This window comes from Nesoenas mayeri (assembly GCF_963082525.1).
Source record: "Nesoenas mayeri genome assembly, chromosome: 4".
NCBI lineage: Eukaryota > Metazoa > Chordata > Aves > Columbiformes > Columbidae > Nesoenas > Nesoenas mayeri.
Window position 1 is genome coordinate 39,878,720 of NC_137540.1, and position 21,764 is coordinate 39,900,483.

General features: G+C 35.5%; 1 protein-coding gene across 2 annotated transcripts in view; it reads right to left on the reverse strand.

Annotated features, from left to right (window-relative positions):
- Positions 1–1,395: 1,395 nt before the first annotated feature.
- The window catches only part of GLRA3 (glycine receptor alpha 3), a gene marked incomplete at both ends in the record, with an annotated part of 82,297 nt that continues 61,928 nt past the window's right edge, over positions 1,396–21,764 (reverse strand). The window contains 3 exons of one of the 2 annotated variants that reach the window (XM_080344226.1): positions 1,396–1,665; positions 10,556–10,702; positions 12,085–12,299. In XM_080344226.1, the coding sequence (XP_080200352.1) occupies positions 1,396–1,665; positions 10,556–10,702; positions 12,085–12,299 (632 nt within the window). Of the gene's footprint in view, positions 1,666–10,543; positions 10,703–12,084; positions 12,300–21,764 lie in introns of both variants that reach the window. The other variant, XM_080344227.1, reaches the window with a different exon arrangement.

Below are 21,764 nucleotides of genomic sequence, written 5' to 3' on the forward strand. Positions count from 1 at the left end.
AAAATAAAAATATTTTGCAGTGAGAAACAGCCTCAGCTACTCAACTTAAGGTATCTAGTAATTCTAAATGTCAGATTTCCATATCTTAGGATATTTTTGGTTTTCACTAGACAAGACTGGGGAAAGTAAGCACTCTTGCCTACAAGATATGCCTTAATTGTGATCTGTTGTGTTACAATTCAAAGTAAGTAGTATGACCTATTTAATTCTAAACAAGTAAAATATCTGTAATAGTTTTCGTAGTTGTTCTCCTATTTATTAATGTGAAGTACAGTAAATTTGAAAGACCATCCAGATCCTTTTTAATCTTTCAGAAGAGCTGCCTGTTTTTCCAAAATTGTGAAGTGCTTCTTAACCAGTATCTAAGTCATATCAATATACTTCAAAGAATGAGCCAGAAAACTCGATATATTCATAAATTAACCTTCCTGTATGTAACATATAGGAGATAAATGTGCATAAACACAGCTGTACTTATCCTCCAAATGTTTCAGTGAAGCTGTTGACTATATATATGCTTTTAGTTTTGGTTAAAGATCTCTTTGCATTGAATCAAAATGAAGCATTGAAAAATTTTGGCGTAGTTTGTCTATTTCACAAATGATATGAGTTCTATCAATTGAGAAAAAAACCTTCAAAAATATAAAAAGGATGAAAAACATTGTAAGTTTTGGTTATCACAATGTAGGTAATTAAAAGAAAAAAAAAACAAACAAACCTCTGCAGGAATCAATACTTTAAAAATTTGAATATATTTGCCATGTGATATGCAGACTATTAGGCTGTAGATTGTGCTGAGATTCTGTCAATAGACACCTTCCAGGGGAACAGTAATATGAAGTACATTGAATAACTTATATAACATATATGTGTCAAATGTGCACATTGCAAAACCACAGGTACTGTTCTTGAAACAAGAAAAAGTCCTTAAGACTGTAACCTCAAATCAGCAATTTTTCATTATCTTGTAAAATTGAAATAAAGGTTACAAATACTAAACTATTCTGTAATACTGTGAGATCTACCTAGGCTATTCTGGCTCAATTTTTTCTTTTAATTAAAAATACACCAGAATTAAAAAAATTAAGGAACATCAAAGAGTACTGTACAGTTATACCACTATGTAACAATATGTATAAATACTTGGCAGTAAAGCTTCAGTAGAGTGTGATTTACAATGAAAAATTGTTAATATTTAGTTTGACACAAAAAGTTTGCAATAGCAGATGTATCTTCTCAGGATTTCATTCTTCCATTCCATTGTGACTGGACATTGCAGTCCAAACCTTCAATGGTTTTAACTCTCTCAATCACCCCTCTGATGTGCATTTCTAACAGAAAGCCTCTTGGTGAACACGGCAGCCAGATCTGCATGTGCTGCAAGTGTTAATGTTGTTACTGGTGGATGTCCTCATGCCTGATGATTTTGTAAATTACCCAGTAAAAAATATTGAAAATCAGAAAGGCTAACGGGAAACAAGCTCTGGATATTGTGTCTATCTTCTTGGCCCGGTCAATGAATACCTTTCTCATCTCATCAGTGCTTTTTGGTGCAGCTTGAACAGGATTATTTGGCCCCTTTTGTGCCACTCCATCTTTTGCTTGCATACATGGGCCCATTCCATATGCTGTAAAGCTAAATTGACTTTCCCTCGCATCATCATCCTGTTGGGGAAAAAAAAAAGCAAGAAGTTGTTTGTTTTTTTTTTATTTACAGAAATCTTACCAGCTGCTAAATAGCAAGTGTTGCACCATTACCTCAGTGACTTTTTGAATCCACGATTTATCTAAACTGGTTGAAGTTTCAGCCCTATCAGTGTCTGTCAAAAACATCACAGCAGGTTTAACACGCACAGAATTTTCCTATTTGTTTATAGATTCTGTAATCTATTTAGAGAAAAGAGAAAGCATAGTAAACTAGTGGTAATCAGGCACACCACTTCTGATTTGGTTTAAGCTTCCCAATTTACAGTACATATATGCAGTCTTCAACTGGGTAAACTTCACACTGGTCTTTTAGAGAACAGATATTAACTCTATAAGTTGCTTAGTAAAATGTGATCCTGGTCTCTAGAGATACTCATCATACAAGCATTAATGATGTTAATGTTAAATATATTAGCAAGGATTCTGCCTATTTGGTCTTTGTATGTTTAGTTAATTTTGTCTATATGCCTTATTTCTGCTGTTTCCTGTGAATACATCAGATAAAGAGAATAGTATGTAAAGTGTCTTAGTTTAAAACAAAGTGTACGAAAGCTAAAGGCCAGATTTTTCTTCTGAATCATTCTGCTAATTCAGAGAACAGGCAAAGACATTCTGAATTCAGGGATCTGTAAGAGAAAGTGGTTTTCAATCAGGTGGCACAGAAAAAAAAAGTAGAAGGTCTGAAGATATACATATTTTCATAGCATGCATTTCAAGAATGTGACTTCTGTCTGGAAACACATTTTGTACTTCTTTTTACCTAGTTCTAGGTAGTCTCAAGTAATAAAGGAGGTACAAATGCAACAAATAAGGGGTACATACACTGTGAAGGCAGGGCCAAATTTGACTCTGACATATATTGCAATGTATTCCTTCAGTATGTAAGTGATTCAAGGACAGTCATGTGAATTTGGTGGCATTCACAATTTTTTAAATACTGATTTAAATTCAGGATTTCCTGTTTTTCATGTCTCATTTAGCCTAGTTGCTTTAGGATCCCAGACTTTTATGAAGTATGCCAAATTGTTATGTATATCTTATTTCTTAAACAAGTGTTTTGGAAAATATTTTCCACAAGTATTAAAAAAAGAATTGATCAGCAGTCAATTTTCCTTTTGAAAGAGAATTTTTTATGTTTTGAAGCTCTTCCCAGCTTAAAATAAAAGGGTTAGAAAATATTTACTAAAGCAAGTCAAATAATTAGTGTTTCAGTTCAGTAATTCTGAAGCATTTTTGATTTATTTAAAGCTCTTACTTTGTACAAATGTAATTTCTCAATAAATGCAGTTTAAATCCAGACTTCCAATTCTTTCATGTGGAAAATGCCTGTGGCATTTGGAACATCTGAAAATGTTATGGAATGGGAATTAATTCTGAACGTATTTGTAGTTTTGATCGAGTAGTGCTTGCTAGAAGAACCATTGTTAATTACTCTGGTTAAAAAAAAATCATTTTTATTATCAATATTAGTTGAATAAGTTATCTACAAAACAATACATATAAATTACAAAGTTTGAAGTGAACTAGTCAGCAATTAGAATGAGCATCCAGGAGAACTGTAGTTATCACCCAACTGCAATAGGTTTTCATATATGTAAATTGAATATACTTATAGACTAATACAGTTCACTGAAACTACCATACTTCAAATCTGTATTAGAATTCTCCCATAAAAACAAAAATAAAGAAAAATTAACATGAAATAAAGGAGGAGGAAAAATTACTGACTGACTTCAATATGGAAATGAATAACAGAAATACAAAATGATGGGATCATTATTTGATGACGTGATAAAACAAAATATAATTACTACAACAGTGTTCTGCTCCTGTCAGAAATGGGAAAGAATATATTTACAGTAGTTGCATTCTGTAAGAGTTGTAGTGTTATATTCCAGTTAACAGAAGCTACAAATATATGGACTGTGAAAATTTGCAATAAACTTGCCATTTAAACACCTTCATACATACAATTCAAGATTTAAATATTTTCATGCTTCTCCAGAAAAAAAAAAATGCTTATGATTGCACAGGGTCAAACAGATAATAATTCTTCTGCATAGAAGATTTCAGTTGGGTGTGTTGTCAGGATGAGGCATTATATACTAAGAATTTACTGTCTCTGTTTTATGCTTGCCTGAATTGGTGGATTCCTTAGAATGGTTTTAAAAGCCAGGAACCTGCTTATATTTTTGCTTGCAGACATCCTGAATTTAGTTTGTAAGCAAGACTTCGACATGCTCTGTTTTGTTGGGGAAGTGATGTGAAGGTCCCTCTAGGATTCTAGCATTTCTGTCCAGTGTCAGATGAATGGTGTCTCCATGAGGGCAGGGAGGATGGTTGGAGCTTGCCAAGTCAGACCAAAGTGCCAGGGCTAGTGAATGTGCAGGAAAGGGCACCTCCTGGATCATTGTAACATGCCAGGTACCACCATTATTTTTTTTCTGGGGTAACAGCTGGAATACCCAAAATGTGGTTCTGCAAGTTTTCCAGCAAGTTCATAATGCAGAAAAAAATATTAATTTGGTTCATGCCTGAGCTTGCTTGTGCCCAGCAGGAAAGATGCAGTTACTATTATTGATATTGACTTTTGAGTGCTTTTTAGAAGGTATTATAAAATGTCAGTGACTTGGCTGCAGTCCCTCATTTTGACTAGAAATATTTCTCATGATGCACGTGTTGAGTTCACAGCTGTTGAACACATCTAATGGAAGTATCACGTATGTCCCAGCTGAGAATGTGCACAGTGAAGATTCCTGAAAAAGTCCTGCATTTTGGTTGATTTTTTTTTTCCATGTAATAAAGATGCTTTTTTTTTTTTTTGGTCTTTTGTGTATTTGTTTAGTGGATCATCACTAAAGAAACTAAAATTAATGATTTCTTATTTGATTGTTGACAAAACTTTTAAAATCTCATTATGAATGAACTTTAATAAAGGTTCAATATGAATGAGCTTTTCGTACCTACAGCTTTGGAATTAACAATCTGAAAGTTATTTTGCATAAAGATATATAAATACTTTATAATTTCTATTTAAATAACTGTAATGCAAGAATGAAAATAACTTTTTATAACAACTTTTATTTAGAAAGTTAGAATTCTTTGGAGGCCTGAAGGAAATAATTTCAATTAGTTTATATTCATATCGGTATTGTTCTACAATATACTTAGCTATAAAGTACCAGAAAGCTGTCATTTTCTGTGGTCCTGTGACTACGCTGTTTTCTGTCCATATATTTAATAATACATTTCTCTTGAGGAGTAATATGTATCAAGGGCTGAAAAGATCTCAGCCTTTTGACTGTAGGTTATAGTAACAGCTTGAAAATGTATTTGAAGCTTTGGCCTTGGTTATTTGAACACTGTATTTTTTTTACTGTTCACTTTTGAGAAGAAAAATGTTATTCAATTGTTTTGCACTACAAACAGCTTTATTTTAAACGTTGGTCTAGTAGCAACCAGTTTCTCCTTGAAACAAGGTCAATGTTCCTTTGAAGTTGCAGACAGTAAAATTTTAATACTATGTTTAATTCAGATTTATACAGATCAAAATGGATTAAGAAATTAACAAGAGAGGTACCTTTATCAACATTTCACGTCATCACATACAGGTAGAAATGAAGGCATATGGAGTTCACATGGGAAGACATTATTTCAGACAAAAGGACAGGGCCTCTGTTAATGATTGGATATCACATTATGACAAATGGGACATCTTCTTCATAGTTTACCCTTAAATTTGTACTGTAGATTTGAGGCAAAGTCCCGTCTATAGGTCCTGTACATCTCAAGCCATTGCTATGCTGCAATGATTCACTGATTTCATTTCCATCAAGAACTCCCTCAAAATACTTTCAGCAAAACGGATGGGTTGACCAAAAAGAAAACAAAAGAAAAAAGGTGTGATTACCATTAAAGACAATCTAGTTTGCATGTCTATTTTCCTCACTAAAGATACAGTGATCTTTAGATTTTTGAAAATAGATTTGAAAGATTTACTACTTCTGAAAACTAAATATATTAAAAGTTAATCTAAAGTCAAAGTGCTATTCAGTATATGTACACAGTTGTTTTTTTTTTTCCCTGTACAGTGTAAATGCAACTAAGAAAAAGCATTGAACATTGGTCATAGGTATGTTTCAGGATCCCTGTATGACTTCGAATTCTGTCATTTTTTTTTGTTTTGTCTTTCAAGACCAAAAGGAGTGTAACTGTGAATGAATTAGTACTATTCATTCATTCCAAAGGAATCTTTCCACCGCATTAGTAATATATTTGTGAAAGAGTTGTGTTCATTGGCCAGATTTCTTTCTCTAAGAGAGCAAAAGCACATGTCACATACTGACTACCAAATGAAGTCTCAAAGTGGAAACCAAAATTCCCCTGTTCTCCAGATTCATTATACCATTTGTGTAATCATAAAGAAATTAGACCCTTTTGAAAAATCTCCTATTCCTATTGTGATGTCTATTGGAAAACAGCAATGAATAGGTTGCATATTATGTTGCAATATCAGGTTTTATTTATTACACAATCCCAGACACTTCAAAATTTTTGTTCATTCTGTGCAAATTGGATTGTGTCTCTGAAAGGTTTTTCTTTCAGTTATTTGGTATCACCGAGCGAGGTCTCTGCTACTACAAAAACGGTCGCCAGAGGGCGCAGTTATACCTAAAAATCGCCTTTGAAGCTGCTGTTACTGTTGTCTGGGAAGGGAGGCTGCAAATGTACTAGATGGTGTGAAAAAGAGGCAGTGAGTGTAGGTGGGAAAAGCATGAGGAAAATGGCAAAGATAGATGAGTTTTGGATGTCAAAATATTTTGATATAGCTCTGTACATAATTGCATTTCGTATGACTGTATAATTTTTCATAAAACTCAGCAACTCTTATTTTGTTTGCTACACTCACTTACTGCAGGGTTTTTTATCCAGGTTCAATGACATGCTTTTAAGAGAGAGATTTCAGTTCTCCTGTGTTTTTAATCAGCACTGAGAGGAATAACCCATAGTTTTGATAAAATTTATGAGAGACTCCAACCTAGGAAAAGCAGTTAAAATTGAATTAAATTATTTGGACAAAGAGTCTGAAATATACAGAGGAGAGTTGGTAGGTGCAAATACAAGGTACTGCATTTAGCCAGGAATAATCAGCTTCACAAACATAAGATGGAAAGTGAATGACTCTGCAGTAGTTCTGGAAAAAGACCTGGTTGTAAGAAAGGTCACAATTTTAATATGGGTCAATACCATACTGTTGTTGAAAAGGCAAATGGCAAACCAGTCTGGATAAACAAATGTACCACTTGCATCTCGGGCTCCTTCAGCTGCTCTCAACTGTCACTGGCTCCATGTTGCAAACACAGTTTTGAGGAATTATATGGACTTACTAGGAGAACTTCCAGGGAAGGAGAATGACAACGAGAAAAACGAACAAACAAACAAACAAACCCACCAAGCCCACAAAAAGACTGTACCAGCTGGAAATTTTTAAAGAAAAGAAGATTAAATGGAAATGTGTAAATGGCTACATATAGGAATGAAGTAGACTGTTCTTTGTGTCCTTCCTAGACAAGCCATGAGAGGCTAAAAAAGGCATGAGTAGACAACTTTCTAAACCATTTGAATAGATCACAGGGGACCTTGTGGAATTTTTATGACTGGGATAGATTAAGTATAACTGATCCTGACTTAGGTCAGGAAAATGGTTTCATTGATCTCCTGAGGGCATTCGAGCACCTAAATTCAATCATCTGACCATTGCTAGGGTTACCTGTGAAAAGTAGATATTTCTTGCAAGAAGTATGTCTTTTTAATTACAAAGAAAATAGACTTTGGAAGTTCTTCAGCTACCCTATTGTAATTAGATATTATTCATACATATTCTCTTCTGTTAACTTACATCTGAAATGAAACATTTCCAAACTCATTTATTTTTGGACTTTAGAAAGACAGTCAAATCACTAGGAATTTTCTTGTACCCTTGCAGATAAAATGCCAGTTCAAAAAAATTCTGTATTCATCAGTTGGAATTCTCCTGGTAGAAAAACCTAATCCTTGTAAAATGTCCCAAGATGGTAAGAATATACGATGAGAAAGTCTAATAAGTTAACCTAGCTTTTCTTTCTCTCTCTAATCTACTTGGACATAAATACTGAATAGAATAGCAGTTTTCACTTTGAAAAGAAAGAGGATTTAATGTTCAAGGAAGCCCTGAAGTTTATTTTAAACACAGCCTTTTAACCTAAATTCTTTGACTGTGGTATTTGACTTTGTGGTCAAATTAACATTTCTTTATACATGGCAATTTAAGAAGTCAATACAATCTAATTCCTGAGAGCATTACAGTCCCACGGCCTGCATGTTAGAAATTGTGGTGGATAAATAACATTTGTGGTAAGGAAAGCTAGTTACTAACTTATTTCTTTAACCCGTAAGACATAATTTATTATTTGTATACCAGAGGGTTGGGATGCACTCTGATTTTTTGTAAGAGATGAAATCTCCATGCTGTAATGTTTCAAGTTCTAGGATACTTGTGGAAGGAATGGTTTAATAAAACTGAGAAAAAGACAAGCAATTAGCTGAGCTGTCTTTAGAGCCTGAGAAGGTGTATTCTCAAAGGCTAACTCTGGCCAGGGGCTCTAGCTCTACACAGAACTGGAGTCAGTAGAGAACGGTACAGTTAAATTAACCTTTTCAGAAAACTGTTTCCCAAAATCATAAGCTTTCATGGGAACACAGCATTTTTTGGTAAATTGAGGCTGAGAAACTTGTCTCATTATGAAACATATAGACAGAGGGAGGAAGGGAACGCCATATACCTCTGAAGACAGTTAATACCCTCACCTGGATATGTTATGAAGTAAAGTATTGAAATGCATGTCTTCATCCTTCAGAATCTAAAGGGAGTACTTGATACTTTACTGTAGACCTTGGAGTTACTAAATCTAATCCTCTCATTTTGTGAGAACTAAGCAGGCAACCTACCCGAAGCTAGAAGACTAATGTCTAATGAAATATAAAATTAGAATAAGAACTTTAAAGTGTGAATTAAAAAATATCAATATGAGATTCACTGACTGGACAAACCACTTAAGTCAATGAGAATATTCATGGGGATACTTTTTTATTAAGTGATCTTTTCTTAGAAGTGCTTTGTATATTGTGGATCCTTCCTACCATACCTCTAGGCTGAAATGTCATTGATTGTGATTGCTGATTGTCTTTGGTGAGTTTGAAATCATGCTAGGGAGGGCTAGAAAGAGATTTGGTTTGATTCTGAGAAAGGAAGGTAATATTACCTGCCAGTTTCTAACCCTTCAATTATGATAATTGACAGGTATTTAAGGAAGTGAAACTATTTCACTGAATTTGAATATGGTAAATTTACCTGAAATCTGGAAGACACTTTAACACATATCACTCACCATAGGTGTTCGTATTTGATACATGATGGATTTGTTGTGGCTCACCTGCTCCCTGCCTGATAATCCTCAGTAGTTCCATTCCCCCTATTCCCCTAAGCAGCTTTCAGAGAGCTGCCATATTTCAAAAGCAAACACTCTGTCACAAAAGCGCTGCTTTCCTCCTACATGTCTCAGAAAGCGTTTTTTCTGCTACTGTCAGCTGAAAGAAAAAAAGCACATTTTTTCACAGGGACAAATGTTGAAAGCAGGTACATGCAGTGTGAATCATCCTCTAGGCTATGGCACTTGAGTTTCTCTCTGGACCTGAAGAAGTCTAGGACTCGACACATTGGAAAAGGCAAATGTATGAAAATGTCATTTTCATTTGACTGTCCAGCCTATCTTTTAACATGGAGTCTTGCTAGCAGAGACTCCTTAGGTAGGCTTTATAGACTTATAGATTTCAATATCTTCTAAGTAAAAGGGAAACAATCTGTAAAATGTCTTTTCCTTGTGATGTAAGCAGTAAATTGAGGTAAGTCTTCAAGAATGGAAGATGGCCGAACTGTCATGTTTTTACATGTGACTTTCAGCCACAGTTTTATTCTAGATAGTGACTGAAAGCCAGCGCAAAGGCTCTGGATGCCACCAGTAGTGGGTGCTCATTTAATGAGTAGGTTGGAGAAATATTTACTCCTTGAAAAATCAAAAGTAGGAGTTATATGTTGTTGTAAGAAATTTTGCTTATTGTTTGATTTAACTGCAGACTTCAGAATTCAAACTTGTAGACTTAGCTGTTTCACTTTGCACATTGCTAGTGATTTATTTTACTGGTAGTCTAGATAGATTCAGGTATAAAATAAATGTTAATAATCATTACTGTATTAAAGTTTCTGACTAGTTTTATAAACAATTCACACTAAATTAACACATTCTCATCCTTTTAAAGTAGAATGTTTGTTCTTCCACTAATAATATTAATTGAAGAAGTATTTATCTGTATTAAACATTCATAAGTATTTACATGTATTAAAAATATTTACATGAAAAACAGCTGTTAAGGATTTGAACTGAATACTAGAATGACATTAGGAAACATTATTGAATCTCTATGTAGTACAAACTGCTGCAAGTACCAGTAACATTCATCCACTGAGGTATAATCTAACTCTTCTTACAGAGCGAAATTTGTGTTTGTGCAGATGGTTCCCACATGGCCCATGTCTCATTTAAATCCCTCTTAATCCCTCTTTTGAGAATTCAAGTTGGATTTATACAGTGCATAGTCCTTGTAGTGACCCTCTGTCTATGGTGAATTTCATTCTGTGCTGCCATTTTATTTATATTGCCACTTTAAGCTGCAGTATGTTTACCAAATTAACCCTATATTCTGGCATAAATCATTATCAGACTCTCAAATTTGTGAATACTGTTACTTGTACCTTGTTCTTCTTCCTCTTGCGTCGGAATCGCAGAAGTTCTTTATGCTGCCTTGACACAAAATTTACAGCTGCATACTCCAAAAGTGCAGAAAATACAAAGAGCAGACACACAGCCATCCAGATGTCAATTGCTTTGACATATGACACCTAGGAAGAGAAGACTGAATACGTTAAAACCACAGATGTGAAGTTTAGTATTTCATGTCAGGAGGAAGCACATTAGTATCTCCACTTCCCAATACTATTTTTCTCAAACAAAACTTAACATGAAAGCCAGATGATAAGAGGGCAAGAATTCAATCTATAAGCATTAAATGTTTTTCCAAAAAAATGTAGTCCTTCACAAAATGTGTTTGCTGTTTACGTCATTAACAGTTCCTCATGGTGTACTGTGTGTTTTATTGTAAGCTAAATAATCCACATGAAGCATATGCTCTTCATCCATTTGTCCCACTGAGATCTGTGAATGATACTAAAGAACCAGAGAATAGGTTATAGTGGCATCAGTGGGAAATGCTGTATTACAATGGATCCAATTTAAAGTTCCTGGAATAGAAATTAGAAGATGTGAGATAGACCGAGAACTCTGATATATTCATTCTCTGCTAATTAGTCATGTAATTTTCAAATTAGTTCAAATTAGTCCTGTAATTTTGACACAGTGGAAGTATTGAAAATCAATTAAAGAGTAGATTAACTCCTTGCAATCTTTCATTGCCAAGCTCAGCTGCAGGACGTAATCTGAAGTAGGAAAGTACAGCCTGTTCCCTCTCTGTGTGCAGATTTGCAAGAGCTCTGTTAGGAGTATCTATTTTACTTAGAAAAAAAAATTAACCAACCTAATAATACCATGTTAAAACTAATACAGAAGTGGACTTTGTGTATTTTTATTGTATATGTTTTATTTCTATTAACTGAAATGGTACATGTATATGGTCAAGGAATAACTTTTAAAGCAATGACAAGTCAGAAACCTAAACAGTCAATCACAGAAATATACTTTAAGCTATTTATATAGTGTAGTGAACTGTTCTTTATGCAATTGTTTGAAGCTATTTAGATTCACATTTTTCCACATTTTAATGTAAATGCATTTGTAACTACTGAGTTAAAAATGTAGGCAGGTTTTGGGAAAGGAATATCATTGAGAACAGGTTGGAATCTATGACCTTTAGAAATTCAGTCATGTCTGCTAACATGTCATCAGATACTCTGATCTGGAAAGGGATAAACTACTCAACTGCTAAGCAGCATTTGTGTAGTACTGAATAATGTTCCTTTCAGCACTTTCTCAGGTTTATGGAATTTAGTAGATATGCAGTTGGCTAAATAATTGAGACAGGAGAGAAATAGAATATATTTGATTCATGACTCAGAGAAACCCTAAATATTTCAAAGTTACTTATCTTCTTTAAAAAATGCATAAATGCTAATAAGTAAAACACATAAGGTTGACTGAAAGTGTTTGTTTGTCACATAGCATTATGATTTTGTACTGATGTGGTAGAAACAAAGGAAATTCTGCGTACCTTTGGAAGAGATGCTCGTGAACCTGAGCTTTGTGTTGTCATGGTCAGTACGGTTGTTATGCCTAAAGCCACTCTGGCTGGAGCTGCATCCATATTGATCCAAAATGACACCCAGGAGAGAATGACAATCAAAAGACTCGGGATGTACATCTGGATGAGATAGTAACCCATCTGCCTCTCAAGGTGAAATCGGACTTCGATACACGTAAACTTTCCTTTATATAACAAAGAAGAAATATTTAATAAAAATAGAATATTCTTCACTTTCAACATCACTTTAAAGAATTCACACATGGTCAAATATGTCTGTTCTCTAATGAAAGATGAATGTTTTGATTCTCTACAGTGATTTTTAATATACGTGGTCCCCATTATAACAGGTGTATCTACTGGAAAGAAAAACCTGAAAATTTTAGAATTCTCTAGCCTCTGGACCTCTTCTTTCTTTATAAAAAGCATAATACAATTCGTTATGACACAGGAAAGTTCTGTGTGATCACACTTGTTTTTCCACTTATTGTTTGGGAATAGTGCTGTATGCAAAGAAAACGTCTGTTCTCCTGTTATATAAAGTCTCCTTTATATTTTGGTTCAATTTCAAGCTTAAATTTATTTTTTTTTAATCCAATGAATTTGATAAAAATATAGTGAGATCAGTGTGGGCATTAGGTTATCAACAGGAGATTCAGCTAAATCTCTCCCTTTATCCCCATTCAAACTGTTCCAGCTCAAAAGTATGACTGAGATGCAAACAGAAACTGAGAATTTGAGATTAGAGAACTTTAGGAAGCTAATTAAATAGCCTATGTTTTCCAGATATTGATCATAAAGCAACTTCCACTGATTTAACCAAACCAGAACAAAAAAAATCTCTTATTTTCTCATAGAAATGCCTTTTTTTTTTTTTTTCCTCTTATCCAGATTGTTTAGTTTTTACCCTGTAGACTGTAGATTATTTCACATAACTTGACCTGATCTCATTAGGTTTTTCTAATTCTGCTCAGTGCTCATATTAGTCACATATGAATGGTGCTGAAGGCAATGGTCTTACTGTAAATAGTGTATATGTGAAACAGTTTCTTACAGCAAGAAATGTACATAGCTCAAATTTCTTCCTTATTTGAATGAAAGCATTTTCTCATTCTAAGTTTAACATAGAAAGCTCTATAGTTCTTTGTTCTTTATTTCTTAAGTGATATGAAGTTTTTTGGTTAAGTTTTCCATTAGTTTTTAATAAATATTTTCCTAATCCATTTTTCTTTGACAAAATGCCATCTTACAGCAAATCATTCCACATGAATAGTGCTTTAATATTTATCTTTTAAGAGAATTCATGTAATAGACTTATTTATGAGCTTATCTTATACTAATTTAATATATTGTGTATTATGCTGTGATAATAGTGTTAGGCAGGCAGAAATGAGTTTCAGATAAAGTCAAACTGAAGTGTTTTTCTTCTAAGTATATTAAGTGCTTGCAAATATCTTCTAAACTTCATTATTTTCATAATAGTTCTCCTAAGAGGCCATTACTTCTTTCTACGGTATCATAGTAATGTCATTGTATGAAATTTTTATTCTGCTGAGGCACTACAATAAATACTAGAAAGATGGAAGTTATGATGTTCAATTTTAAAACAACGTGATATATCTCAGGAGTTTTATATCTGCTGGCTCAATTATTAGTTCCATTTCTAATTGCTGGTGTTTTCTGAATCCCATCTACACTCCTGAAATCTGTGTCCCAAATCCTGTCTCAACCATCTGCTGCCCCAGAATCAAAACTGATTTCTGCTTCAATCAAAGGATCAAGTCCTGCTTTAACAAAGTGAATGGGAATTTTGGTGTTTGTTTCAGAAAAGACCAGGATCTTCCCTTGCATTTCTCTTACAGGATCTTCAAAGGATAACTACATGACACATTGTTTTACTTAGCGGTTCGGCACACCATGCATAACTAGAAGTTCTTCACCAACCAGCCTCATATTCTTACTTCAAACCAGTCAAACCAGTCCTTACCCTGAAGATTTCTTTTTTGTCACATTTGTTCTGTTAATTCAGCAGCCTTGGACTCTTACATCACAGTAAATCATGGTGGTAAGGAGAGATAGAAATGTATCAACCAAATCTAGGTCTCTTGCAAAGCCATTTTTGCCATCGCACCAGCCATGATTACAGTTCAGCATGCAACATTTGCTTCTTATGGGGTCCTATATTATTCTTTCAAAACAAATTAGGAAGGAAAATTAAGGAGCACCAGAATAGGTAATATATGCATAACTAGAGTATCAATAAACCTTGGCTGTTGTTTGTACATTTTTTTTTCCTCCAGAGAAAGGTGAGATAAGAGATCTGAGCCTCTTGCCTGAGTACTCAAGTGGGCTTGATTTATTACAGAGCTCTCAGTACAAAAATACCGTGATCCTAAACAGGGAGCAATAAATAACACACTAGCTCTGATGTGAACTACTTTTATGTAGGTGGAAGTTTGCCAGGTTTGTCTGAACTAAGGAGAAAGAGAAAAATAGCTGTGGACAACAGAACTTGAACAAAATGAAAGAGATTCTGAATGAAAGAAGTGCCAGTGGAATATATTGTAACCACAGAGAAGGAGAGAAAAGAGATGGGATTATGAAGACAGCAGAACTAGGACTGAGTGACGTGTTAGAGAAATTGTACTGAACAATAAATATCACAAACAGGTTAAAGTAAAAAAAAAAAGCAAGTGAAGTGTGTCTCTGGGTGGAAAAACACCTTTGCTTAACTACAGAATGTATGACTTAGACTCTTGCCTTCCTCTTACACCCAATGAGTTTATGGACATGCCAGTCATATGTCTACTGCTTCCCAGCCAAGATCACTGTGTTCCTCATCTGCTCTGTTCCAGTGTAGCACTGAAAAATTAATTTGTGGCAAGTTTCCAGGGAGATTGGAGGCTTCTCTCTGCTACTCCACTGCTGAATATCGGAGAAAGGCAGAAAGTGGAAGTCAGTATCAGTCTCAGTGCTGCAGTTGCAGGTCTAAATGTGGAAGGGGTGATGTTAGTTTCTGCCCTCCCTGACTGAGATCAGAATCACCTGCATAACCTTGGCTAATGAAGCATAATTGAAAGAAACTATTTGCACCTGCAAATGTGAGCTTCAGCTAGGAAACAACCAGCAGAGGCTGTGCTGTTTTTTCCCCAGCTGAAACCAGCACTGAGTCTCCTTTCTCTTCATGCATTCCATTTTGAATGCAAAGCCAGGTTAGCCGTGGTTTAATCTATTTAACTGGATGGTTGAGTGGATCAGAAGAGACATACCCGTGAAGTCATCTCAGCTGGGGAAGGAGACAGACAAGCAGCTAAGAGCATTGCTCTAATAATTCATTTGCAATACAGAAAAGGTAAGCTCAAGTTCATTCTGATGTGCACTGTAAATGTCATGGAAAGTGGCTAAGAGGAGTATATGAAACCTTTGTGATATTGTGGTTTTGCAGAGGCTGATTAAGAAATTAAGGCCTGATGGTAGTTGCAGACCAGAGCTAAATATAGAGGTGCACACAATCCATAAAATGGACAAATTTTTGTAATGCAAAAGAAAAAATGGCTATTGAGGGCTTCTTAAAAAATAGGGATTTTTTTTTTTTTTTTCCCCTGAAATAGAGGTAATGTTCTTTGTGTTTGTAAGTCTAGACTAACCAGGGATTCAAGTGTGCCAAACGCACTAAAAGTGCTGCCTTGCTGGATGACGTACCTATATACATGAAGTGAATGTACTGGTATATATGCATGTGGTGGTGCATTTTTCTACATGTGTTCTTTGGTTGTTGGTGCTGTAGCTAACTGTGAGTAACCTCAGAAGAACAAGTTTTTAATGGATGTAGGAGGACTGTGGCCTAAGGACTATATTGCTTAATGAAATTACATTAAACTGTTTACTTAAAATTTACTATTTACTTAAAATAAGAATGTTTTGCTTGCTGAATAGAGGGATATAAGGCTTAGCAAAATTGAACTGAACAAAGTTAAGCAAATATGAATAAATCTTTATGGAGCCCTGCAGAATAAATATCTTAGATATGGAAGGCAGATATTGTATATTCTGACTCCAACACATCTGCTAATATGGATGTAGGCTACACAATTCTGTCTTTAGCAGCGACTGATGACCAACAAACAGCCAGTCCAAGGGTCAAAATATTGTTCACTATGGAGATTTGCTAACAGAGTCCTGGGGCAATTGAACTGTGATGATGGTCCTCTCATCTAGTACTGCATTTTCCACCTTGAAAAATAACTAGAGATGCAGGTTTAACATGAAATTAAGTACTAAGGGAGCAGGAAAGGAGAAAGACTTCTTCAGTGGCTAGGATATGCTCAGTCTAAATGGCTGATTTAGATTTAGATCCCTTAATACAATACAGAGCCTCTCCCATTTGTCTGTCTTCTGGAAATCCCTTTCTTAAGCAGCTCAATTTCTCTACTTTCCATAAAGATCCTAAGCTTTAAAGCTCAATCTGAGCTCGAAAGTTGTGTTAGACAGATTATTTATTTCTAGGTGCTATTCTGTACCTCTGTGGTGTTTATCATTTTCAGACTTGCAAGAATCCCAGTTTCTCATTTTATGTGGAAAAGATTGCAAAAACAGCTCTATAGAGAGAAAAGTAAAGACAGTCCTCTCTTCTAAAAGCAAAAGCTAATGACTCTTCTATGACAGAATAACAGGTGGACTCAAGAAACAGATTTTGTATGGATTGATGCAATATGGATACTGCACTTTATGACTTTGACTGTTTTCTGATGTTTAATACCTTGGATTCCCAGTTTCTCACAAAATAGTTACCATTGCAGTGCTCGGAGGGTTCTTGTCTACTCTCTGTACTTTTTTATGAAGGAAAAAAGGACCAAGATTTACTCAAAGAAATGTTTATTGCAGCACAACACACACTGAGAATAGCTCATGAGATATAATATTTATATGTGATATGATGTAACTGCAGGCCTCCATAGACTTCTCCTTTGCTATATTTTTCCAACCCTTCCTTAATGCTGATGCTGGTACTCATCCTGAGTTGGAACACTTCAGTGTGCTAGGTAGTAGAAAGCTTGTCCTTCATGTATTTGTGGCAGAGCCCCAGACAGATGAAGTTTTGATCAGTATTGTCCCGAAACAAAATCATTCGTCATGTAATTAATCAAGGCTTTTGTTAAGTGCCCTTCATATGTGAGCCCTAATACTTTAAGTTATCTGGTTATCTAGCACATAGGATGGAATCACCCTGGCAATGGTGGTTGTCTTTAGTGAGAGTATTGGCTCCAAGTGTCCTCAGACAAACTGGATTATGAAAAAAGTGCACCCAAACCCCAAATAGAAAGCTTTTTTTTTTTTTTTTAATTTAAGTTATTAACATTGAAATAATTTTTCTGACAATTTTACATTCTAATGGAACTGTTTGGCTGAAAACAGACATAATCTCTGAATGAAATAAAACTGTATTCCCGTAAGAGGGGTGACACAGACTACCAGCACTTTCCATCTGCCTTTTGTTATGGGCTTTAATTTAGCTCTGCATCTGCTAAAATAAGAGTACAATTAACCTCACTTGGAAACAAAGTACAGTGTGTTGTATATCACACCATAATCATAATGGCAGACGATTTTCACAGAGACCATGTAGAAGGAGTAGGAAATCCATAAACTGACTTTCCTATGAGGTAGTACTGCTCCTTTTACTTTCTCTCCTGGTTGAGTTGTTATTAGAATCACTACTAGGCAAGCAGTCTAGCTGAGTTTATCCTGTTCAATAAAAAGACTTCCTTTTTATTCCTCCTAGAATGTTACACTGTCATTTGAGAGGCATTCTGCTTTACTTATTACAGAAGTACAACTGTACTTTCTGTCCTTTAACTTCCCATGATAAAATTTCATAAATAAACAAGATAATCTATAAATTATGTGTTTGTGCAAAGCTGGTTATTTCAAGAAGCTGTATATATAAAATTGATCACATATAAGTAGAGTTAGCTGAAATTATTGTCATACCTCTCTAAGAAGGAGACAGGATAATAAAAAAAACACTTGGTAAGTACAGTCTCCAGACACTTTTTGTAATTTACACTGAAATATAAATTGCAATTTGAGTATATTTTGCTGATTAAAAACTGCTTATAAAAGTGCCTGCCTTTTCCTCATTGTAAAACTTTCAGGCTGTATCTACGATCATGCAGCCTGACTAGAAATGATGATTTTTGAGTGCCTGGCATGTAGAACTACATGTTTTTTCATATATATGAGTAGCATCTATGTATCTGAAGCCAAGATTCCCAAAACGACTGTAGCGATGTGCTACCATTCAGTTTGTCTTTCAAATCACACTCTGCAGATATCAGTGGCATAATGGGGAATGTCAGTGCTGGTGCTCCCACTTGCCATTGACTATATAAGTTTTTGGTTAGGAAGGAAGTAACTTCAAGTAACTCGTTTGGAAACAAATGACATAGCTTGTTTGGAAAAAAATTGTGGGGCAGGTGGAGAACTTAACATTGGTGTAAGACCGCTAGTGACCACAGGAAAAGAAAGCTGACAATAAATGTGGACATGTGCAACTACTTTTTTTTCAGCTTGATGAAATTTACATTTGCAATTCCCATCTCTCTCAGAATGGATGACCAAGCTGCCATTCAGAGGGATCTTCATAGGCTGCAGAACCGATCACAATATCGTGACAGTCAGCAAAGATAACGCACAGTTCTGAGATGAGGATGGGGTAACTGCCTGCACTTGTACAGGCTGGGGATGGAATGGGTAGGTAGCAGTTCTACAGGAAAGGCCTGGGAGCCTGGCAAATACAGGGCTGAAGAGAAGTCACCAGAATGGATACTGAGTCTTGTGATTCCAGACTTGGGCTGCACTGTGCTAGCAGGGGCAGAGAGGGGAGAAGTAGAGACTAAGGAGAAACTGATAGCAACATAGAATAGCAAGGACATTGAGATGTAAAGTCTTTATTTCCAAGACAGTTGATGAATGTTTATTAAATGAATCTTTAAGGTAGAATGTTTAAATTTTGATTGGTGCAGGGTTGACAACTGAAATATCTTTTTTTTTTTTTTTTGCAGAGAAAAATGCCCCATGGGAGTTAGGCCGTGCTGTTTTGTGTGTTTAGGGGTGGTCATATCCTCAGCCTGTCATAGCCTCTGTTTTTCAAACTGTTTATAATTTCTCATTTTTCAGTGAAGGAATGAGCAGCTTCCAAGATTTCACACCCATATAATACCTCCTGGATAGCAAGTACTAACTACTTTTTCTGATAAGTGGCCTGTGAAAAAAACACCAAGGGGTTAAAAAGTCATGGCTTAAAAATCACTGCTATTATAGTCTGAAAAGCAGTGGTTTAGATGTTTTGTCAAAACAAGTAGGAGTTAAGTACTTGTTGACAGAGTAAGGTGTCAAAGCCATGTCTTCCTTCATCCCTATCATGTTGGTAGCAAAATGACCTAATATAAGGAATAAAGTCAGTTGAAGCTAGGACCTAGAAGGGCCACCATCTACAGATCATTAAGCAACTTGTTTGACCCTAGAGGGAACCAAAGGGGCCATGAGAAAAGATCATGTTTGGGATGTATGTGCTAGGAGGATGAACAGGGAATGTGGAGTGAAGAAAGCGGGGTATTCATCGAGATTGCAGATTTAAGGATACACAGTTATCAGAAATGGCCACAGACAAAACCCACCAGTTCTGGTTGTGAGTGTAGCAACCATAGCTCCATTGTTTCCAGGACTGCTACAGCCAATACTTTTACCCAAAAGCCATCAACAGACATAAGACAGTTCTGAGCAGCACCATTTGAGCACAGGGCTAGTGTGTTATCCATGGTGTGAGAATAAAGCCAAGACCAAGTACTTCTGTTTGTGCCTGTTAGCCAGTGCTATTATGTGTACATTCATACTATCATATATTGGTTTTTTTGCAGCTGTGATTGAAAGTAAAATTGGGTGTTGCCTAAAAGCCCAGGGGAAGAATGTGTGTGAGAAATGAAGTGAATGAGGATGTGATAAAGCAAGACATTCCTTGTAATGCAAATGGTTCACATGTTGTGATTTTTCTGGTTGTTTGATTCTACTTTACTTCCCAAATTTGTCACTGCGGATATGTCAGTGGGTGCAAAAACATAAAAATTATCAGAAACGTTGCGTCGCTTCAGAACACAAGACTTGATGAGCCATTATGCTGTACTGTTGCCGAAACTGTTCTGTTTCTATATTTAGAAGCAGTTGATTTTTCAAGCTGTGGTTGTGGTGATCCATTTTCAATTGGGCATGAAACACTGATGAGACATGCACTGATGAGTTTCCACATACTGTCCTGAAGCTTCATGTTAATTTGTTTCACAGAGGAACTTCTGGGTTTTTTTTTTCTGTTTTACAGGATGTCTCAGAAGAGCTTTCCATCCTGTGTTATAACTAAATTTAAATTGAAAACTCTTCTTTGGTTACTTATTGCATACCAGCTGCAGTTGCTTAATGTTCTTTTAAGAATTAATTTTATCTAATCTGTTACAGGCCAGAGAAATAGGATTTATTTCTAGTTTTGAAAATTTTTTTGTTTCTTGTAGAGTATCCTAAAGGGGAATCTGTCTACAGTATCTCATTGCAGGAGGCTTAAGAAAGCACATTATTAGTCACATATCTGAGTGAAATAATGTAGGAAAATGAACTCTTTGTTGTTGTTGTCTTTTAATATAATGTTTAGGGTTTTTTAGGCTACCCACAGTAGTTAATAATACTGGTTGTAACAAAGATGTGGAAGGCACTCCCATTCTCCTAGAAATCAACCGAAACCCTTCTAACTTGATTAACTTCATACTGAAGACTTAAATTAAAACAAACAAACAAACAAAAAACCTCTGGTGAAAATACTGTTATTTTGAAGAGGAGAATGTCACAATAGATGTAGACCTGCATGAGATTTGTACCTGTAATTTTTGTACTGTGACTCAAGAGTGGGCCACTCCACTGCTTCCTCAGGTGAGGACATACCCTTTTGCCTGCAGCATTGTATTTTTTTCCCCCTGCCAGTTATATGCAGGTTCCACAGCTGTGCAATTGTCTTTTATTTGCTGAGATCTTTTAAAGTCTCCATCCTGAAGCGCACAGTGGGTATATGCATTCAAGCTTCCAAGTTTTTTGTATTAGTAGATGGTTTGACTTTTTACGGACAAATTAAATGGATCAACTATTTTTCTACTTAGAGGCACAAACTTCAGCCACCTTTTTGAGATTGTGGGCAGCACCTGTTTGGCCACAGAAATGCAGTTTGGCCAAAGCAATACAGAGATATAACAGACTGGCCACACTATCCTCTAGAGTCACGATGGTAAACCCCTTCTCCCACCTAAATGTAACAGCAGTTCACAAGGACAAGCACACTTGTCTTGCAGGCACATTTTGAGAGTCATGAGACCTCACATGCAGTTAATAAGGTGTTCTTCCCACTTCTCAGCTCTGTTTAGGGCCACAATAAAAAAGACAGTTGACATAAGCCAACCCTATGCAACCCAGTGTGTTATGCCTAGGCCTAGCATGTTTTTCTATTTCTGCTTAGAAGAAAATTAATACCATCTTAATAAGCTTGAAATTTAGATAATGAAGAAAAATGTAGTGGCTCAAAATTATTGCAAAAACTGAGTTTTAGTCAAAATAAA